Source organism: Phycodurus eques, chromosome 4 (assembly GCF_024500275.1).
Source record: "Phycodurus eques isolate BA_2022a chromosome 4, UOR_Pequ_1.1, whole genome shotgun sequence".
Lineage (NCBI taxonomy): Eukaryota > Metazoa > Chordata > Actinopteri > Syngnathiformes > Syngnathidae > Phycodurus > Phycodurus eques.
In genome coordinates, this window is record NC_084528.1 from 5,221,240 (window position 1) to 5,228,856 (window position 7,617).

Sequence of the window (7,617 nt, forward strand, 5' to 3'; positions counted from 1 at the left end):
AAAATAGCGACCCAAAATTCTCAAAACTTCATTCATCCGTTCATTCCGTTTAGCAATGTTCAATTCTCAGAACCGCAAAACTTTGGTACAACATGATACAAGTTTTAAAAAAAGAAAAAAAAAAAGATACAAGTATGTAATTAAAATAAAAATAAAAAGATACCGCTTCCAAAACCCTGCAAAACCGGCTGCATTCAGGAAAGATAATTTTCAGCACAATTGGTATATGTATTCTATTGAAATTATTTTTATGTCCCATTTAAATCACTTATGGATCGCTACTCCTACCTGATCTGATTGAACTTTCATTCACCTCACCGTGTCACCCTGACTGTTTCCATGGTAACGTTAGGCGTCAGCCCAGCTGACCCGGAGGCGGAAACACGTGTTACGAGCCACGGTGGGCTCCAAATTTGAAAACGTGGCAAGCTGCAACTTGACTGGCAAACCTTGCCCAAATGGACTGGACTGAAACGAGGGCGCGCGGTGGCAACTGAGGTCCGAACAAGCCGAGACGCGGTACCTCGCCGTATGTTAGAGTAAGTATATTTGTACTTTATTACTGTCGTAAATTTCCGTCAAGGTGACAATTTGACTCGAATGCTAGCCTGTTTGACCTGACTTCAAATTCTTCTGTAATTAACCTGAAATATAATGGTGACCTTAGACGTGGAACACTTCGTTTGAGGGGTTATATGAGTGTAACGGCAATTTAAAAAAGAAAAAAAAGTTTAAAATGGATGAAAACCGAAGGAACACAATGAAATGCTAGCAGTGTTCATTGACTTCATATCGTAGTTGCATTAAAGAAAAAAAAAAAAAAAAAAAAGGGCGTGACACAAGCTGTTTGGTGCCAACAACGGCACGCCACGGTCGGGTCTAATTGATTGACAGGCGTTGTCATGGTGACGCCAGTACAGCACCAGAAAGTGTTTGGCGTTTAACCAGCTCAGTGAGTTCCACATTAACAACTCACAGTAAGTTTGGGATATTCAACAATCGGGTGACTTTTCAGGATGAGACTAAAATGCACTTGATGTTCTCCAACGGGGAGCTGAACAGCAACATTCACAGAAGGTGTTTGATTCATGACTGGACAATACACTTCCTGGGTCAATTAGAATTGATATTGAAACACTCCTCTTCATCGTGCTGTTCTGTTTTTGTCGTCGTGCGACCAAGACAACACCTAACAATTGATCAACAGTACCTTGCCGTTGCAAAGCTTTAAAGTCTCAGAGGAAAGTCGCCACTGAGTTTAGCGTGTTGCAGACTGTCATCGGCAGGTCGGGACAAAAAGAGAGAGCGGTTTGAAGGATCACAGAAAGCCATCTACGTGAATGTCCTTAGGGACGGTGGACTTGTTGTGTATTTTGCTGTTCAACGTCTTGTTAGAGAACAGCAAATAGGGGGAAAATTACTGAAACAAACAGTTGGATGCGCATTCAACTTTGGAAAAGGTCAAATTAAGTTTAGCCTGTGCATTTTGGGCTCATCGTAAAAGTTCACCCAGAAGCTAAACATCCCAAACATTTTGTAAAATTACAAATGCACGCCCGTCTCAATCTCCTTGAGCTTGATGCACAAAGTGCATTGCAATATACTAGTGATTGCCAACCTTTATGGAGCCAAGCCACCTATTTTACAATTGAAAGATCTCACGGCACACCACCAAACAAAAATGTCACAAAAAGTGGATACATTAATGACTGTATGGACTTCCTGCCATCTAAGAGAAGAGCATTTATTGGTTTTGTCTGTCACTGTGTCCAACTTCCTATTGGATCTAAAATATTGGGTGGTTTTGTGACGTTTAACCAGACCTTAGCTGCAATTAATTATGCGGCACTGATGTAATAACACTTAAGTGTCCAATGAGACACTGCTCCGATCCTCTCCGTTTAACAATGGGTGGTCCATAGGAAATGACACAAACCACTTTTGAAATTCTTAGAATATTTTACCTCATTCACAGGGGTATGCTAATACGGCATATGTTCCTCGGTCAAACAAACACACATACGCGCACATTGTCTTGACAGGACCGCCTTTCCGATGCTGCGTTCCAAACTGGGAAGTCAAAAATCTTTGACCAGGAAAAGTGCATTTGAACACTGGGAATTCAGGGCACATTGATGTACCCCAATTTACATAGATGGAGAAATCTGACATCACACATGATGGACTGAGATATAAAGTGTCAAAAGAAAACCATTTACCTCTACTGTACATTATTTATCAATAATTCCAGACATGGCAATTTATCACAACTTGAGCTGCGTGAATACTGGTAAGATTTTTGTGAAGTTATAATGTAAAACTGAGCGAGGCTGCATAAAAAGAGGTCCACTATTTTTCAGGAAATCTGCTTGAATGTACCTTCAATGTGCTGGTTGAGGTTGTCATCCATGTTTTTTGCTTCTTAATGAAACACTTAGATCGGAGCTCCGCATAAAAGTCCTAATTCCCGACAGTCTGGAATCCATCATGAGAGTTCAGTCTTCTACTCAGATTAAATTTGATGTATCAACCTTTCCGTACAGTTTTTAAAGGATTAGAATTTGAGCCTAACCGTTCTCTTGACTGTCGAGCTACAGCTGTGTTTGTATGTCTCACATGGTTCAGAGTTGGTGGAATTTATTTTGTTGTCATCTGCAGGCCTCTGTGGGAGTGCTGCTGTTTGGGCAAAGAGGAGGTTGAAAATGCAGTGTACCCCGGAGTCCAATGTCTACCATGGCAGCAGCAAAGGCCAACAGTGTGATGAGTGTTTTGACAGTGGCTACTCGGGTTTATTCCACAGTCCACAGAGTATCAGTGGATTTGGCTCCTCTAGGCCTTTGGCTTCAGTGGACTTCATTGACACACCCAAAGAGTATCTCAGACTTCCTGTCACCCCCAAGGAGAGTAGCAGGGCCCCTTTGCACAAAGACTCCAAGGGGGTTCAGCGGTCCTGCACGCTGAACTGGTGTGAAACTCCCAAAGTGTGCAAAAGATATGTCTCGCTGCAACATAGACCTGCTCTGTGCGATGCCACTAAAGAAAACACCACTTCCACATGCACCGGAAGGATAGACTCGTCATTTGGGTCTGACCATTGGCCCAATGTTTCGTTTGACTCTCTTGATACCACGCCGCAGTCTTTGACTTTAAGCACTTTAAAATTGGAGCAGGATTTCCCGTTATCTGGTAGGAAACGTCGTCTGCTCTTCTCTCAGGTAAGGACCTCCACTCGTGTGGACGGTACCTTCGGCTTGGGTGACAGCAACAGTTTGGAGAGACGAATTCCACTCTTGGATGATTTCTGTCAGCACCTTGGTGCCTCTGATCAACTTAATGTAGAAGCACCGTGCTTAAGCAAATTCCTGCCGGCCTCATCCAAGGAAAACTCTCCATCACCAGTCAACAAGCAGACAAGTGACTTATATGACTCCTCCAGTGTCTTGTGCACGCCATCATCGACACAAACACCCAAGTATATCAGGTATAGTAAACTGTTTAACAAAAAAAAAACATGATACACATTATCTGCATTCCTGTGAAAATTGATGTGGAGAGGCTTGCTGAGGTTTTCAGCAATGCTTTTAGTTTACTTCTCAGTCAAGTCATTTGAGAATATGTCTGAATCCCACTGCAGGTCTGTGTGTGAGGACAGTGGCTTCAGCTCCCTTGCGCTCGATAAATCCCAAGGCTCTTCTGTCGACCATGACGGCTCGTTCCAGGAGTTGCTGCTTTCCGCCTCAAAAGGAAACTCCGAAACCCCCAATCTGACAGATACAAAACGGCGTTCCCGTTTGCAACGTCAGCAAAGACTTTCCACTCTAAAGGAAGGAGGCTCCTTATCTGATGAAGACCTGTCGGACAGAAAGCATCAGCATATTCACAGCCATGGCAGCACTTCTAAAGATGAGGTTTTTCTCAGGGAAACCCCGCGCAGGGTTCGTACAACGTCTGATGGGCCGGCATCGAATAACGAAGGTTATACAACTCCTCGAAGCCAAACAACGGCCAAGCTCGACTGCATGCCACCTTCTTGTACCGCGTCTGTCAATTCTAACGTAACCCCCTTCAAGACAACCGTATCCAACCTTTCATTGACACCTGCGTTGCAGCTGATACATACTTTGTGTGAGCAGAGGGCCAATATGTTTGCTGGCCAAAGTCCAAGTCTAAAAGAGCAGCTGAGGACCACATCAGCTCTAACTGAGATCCCTGTAATGTTGAGCACAATTATGCCGTTAGCAGGGCTGATAGGCCGGAAGATGGGCCTGGGGAAGGTGGACCTATTAACAGAGCTGAGAAAGAGGAACCTCAGGCACATCCTGGCTGTCATACTCGGCCACCTGTCTGCTGAGTGTGTCTACAGGTCAGCACTTGATGTTCTCAGTCGTAACCTCTGCTATTAACTGTTTCGTAGTATTTCAGAATTATTTTCTTTAACCCTCAAATTTCAATTTCTGAATACGGATCTATTGCTGGCCCACTATGCCCATAGATGTTTCTGGTCACAGCCACACTCATCACTATTATCAGTGTTTTGCAGATGTTAGGGACTTGTGTGCTGTGTCAGAACAAGAATCCTATTGATTTTGAATTGGACCCATGCTGGCTCAGGTAGCTGTGGTCAAAAGTTGGATTTTGTTTCATTTTAAAAAATATATAAATTCTATTTTTTTGCTGTTAAAACTTTCAGGAATCTTTCGCTAAATATGGCAGTATGAGATGAGATTTGGTGGAAAATGTCCTTATTCAATTATTCTTTTTTTTGCAGGTGTTGTCAGGTGTGCAAGGACTGGAATGAAATAATCCAACAGGACAAGCAAGCTCACCTCAAAAAAGAAATTCACCGGAGTGAAGTAGAAGCTGCTCTCGAGGTAGAGGAACATTTAAAAGCAATATCTGATGAGTAGTTTACCTCCACCAAGAATGTTTTAATTGCTGTCTGTTATTTAGCAGGATTTCACAAAATTTGATCATATTAAAAACATTTGATGGCTGAATGAAGAACAGTAGAAAATGAACCAGTGACATGTTTTTCTTTTTTGAGAGAGGGAATCTTTCAACATTTTCTCGATTTCTCAGTCAATACTTAATGACTTAAGGACAGAATGCATCTTTGTGGGCATCTATGAGGTGTCAAATGTCTGTATTTTGCCCTTGCAAATCTGTGCGGTACTGAGTACCATTCTATGCTATGCATCAAGTGAAAACGTATTTACAATTCCAATGAAGTCGGGATGTTGTGTTAAACCTAAATAAAAACAGAATACAATGATTTGCAAATCATGTTCGACCTATATTAAATTGAATACACTACAAAGACGAGATATTTAATGTTCAAACTGATAAACTTTATAGTTTTTAGAAAATAATCATTAACTTAGAATTTTATGGGTGCAACATGTTCCAAAAAAGCTGGGACAGGGTCATGTTTACCACTGTGTTACAGCCCCTTTTCTTTTAACAACATTCAATAAACGCTTAGGAACTGAGGACACTAATTGCTGAAGCTTTGTATGTGGAATTCTTTCCCATTCTTGCTTGATGTACAGCTTGAGCTGTTCAACAGTCCGGGGTCTCCGTTGGCATATTTTACGCTTCATAATGGGCCACACATTTTCAATGGGAGACAAGTCTGGACTGCAGGCAGGCCAGTCTAATACCTGCACTTTTTTTTACTACAAAGCCACGCTTTTGGAACGTGCAGAATGTGGTTTGGCATTGTCTTGCTGAAATATGCAGGGGCGTCCGTGAAAAAGACGTTGCTTGGATGGCAGCATATGTTTCTCCAAAACCTGTATGTACCTTTCAGCATTATGGTGCCTTCACAGGTGTGTAAGTTACCCATGCCATTGGCACTAACACAGCCCCATACCATCACAGATTCTGGCTTTTGAACTTTGCGTCCATAACAGTCCGGATGGTTCTTTTCCTCTTTGGGACGGAGGACACGATGTCCACAATTTTCAAAAACAATTTGAAATGTAGACTCGTCGGACCACAGAACACTTTTCCACTTTGCATCAGTCCATCTTAGATGGGCCCAGAGAAGCCGGGGGCGTTTCTGGGTGTTGTTGATAAATGGCTTTTGCTTTGCATAGTAGATTTTCCAGTTGCACTTACGATTTAGCGCCGAACTGTACTTACTGACATTGGCTTTCTGAAGTGTTCCTGAGCCCATGTGGGATCGAAGGTGACGGGCATTCAATGTTGGTTTTCGGCCTTGCTGCTTACATGCAGTGATTTCTCCAGATTCTCTGAAACTTTTGATGATATTATGGACCGTAGATGATGAAATCCCAAAATTCCTTGCAATTGTACATTGAGGAGCATTGTCCTTAAACTGTTCAACTATTTTCTCCCGCACTTGTTCACAAAGAGGTGAACCTCGCCCCATCTTTGCTTGTGAATGACTGAGCAAATCTGAGACCATGGTCCTCAGTCGGAAAAGGGCCGCGTGCCCTCTCGAGGTCGGGGATGAGATTGCAAATCATTGTATTCAGTTTTTATTTAACACAACGTCCCAACTTCATTGGAATTGGGGTTGTATGACAATTAAGAGCCTCAACACAAAACCATTGCCTCTTTTTTTTTGTAATGTTTGAAATGAGCTTCAAGTCTCTTATCTGTTGATTTTCAGCTTGGTGGAACTGTCCACGTTTCTGACGCCGAGACCAGAATGGCTCTGCTTGAAAGGTCAGCCCTCAAGACTGTACAGGCCCAGTCTCGAACCTCCAGTTACTGCACGCCACAGTCTGGAAGATGCACTGTCACCCCTTTACAAAACAGCACTTTGTCTTTAGGCAGCAGCAGCAAAAGGGAGAAGTTCATAGAGGTGCGTTTCTTAGGTTTTTGTTGTGGTTTGGCTTTTGAGTTTTTTTTTTTTTTACTTGGAAGTGCGTGCTTGCATAAACAAGTGCAAGGTGAAATTATTCATATCCAAAAATTATTTTTATATGCCTATGCCTTTCAGATTGCCAAAACCCTCTTCAACGATGAATGCCTCAGACATTGCCCTCGCTGTCAGCATCCCGCAAAGTGTCACTTTGTGAAACGCGAAGGCGTTTGCACCAGAGCTGACTGTGCGTTCCAGTTTTGCACAGCGTGCTTGTGTGCTTTCCATGGCGCCAGAGAATGTGGCGGCCAGTCTGCAGGCCGACGCAAGAAAGACGTATTACTTCCAGGAAGTGCCCAAAGCAAGCGAAACATTAGGAGACTATGAACAGACAATGACGTGTAGCTCTTGCTACTGTTCTGAGGTTATTTTAAAATATTTTTTGCCACTGATTAGTGAAGACTAGATTAAACCAAGTCCTATGTTGCTAGGAGTATAAGAGCAACTTCTGTATTGAGGTATTTTTGTGTGTGTGTGTGTGTGTGTGTGCGCCACTTTTTTTCTAAAAACTTTTTAGAAACGTTTTTTTTTCCTTTTTATATACAAACTTTACTGAACATAAATGTCATATGCTTTTGTATTTTTAATCACAAATATGGTAAAGTCTTATATCACATAACGTGTGGTTGATTTCCTTTCCCATAGATATTGAAGTACGCTTTGAGCTGACTTCAGTGTGTTTTCAGACACTTTTTTAAAAAAATAAAAAATAAATTCCATCTTTT

The 7,617-nt window shown here is 42.3% G+C and overlaps 1 protein-coding gene across 1 annotated transcript; it reads left to right on the forward strand.

The window, feature by feature from the left end:
• Positions 1-444: 444 nt before the first annotated feature.
• On the forward strand, positions 445-7,253 carry fbxo43 (F-box protein 43). Its single transcript, XM_061675584.1, has 6 exons — positions 445-539; positions 2,659-3,481; positions 3,635-4,363; positions 4,769-4,871; positions 6,638-6,832; positions 6,971-7,253. Exons 2-6 carry the CDS (start codon positions 2,703-2,705, stop codon positions 7,217-7,219), a joined length of 2,055 nt encoding a protein of 684 aa, XP_061531568.1. The 5' UTR covers positions 445-539; positions 2,659-2,702; the 3' UTR covers positions 7,220-7,253.
• Positions 7,254-7,617: the final 364 nt, after the last annotated feature.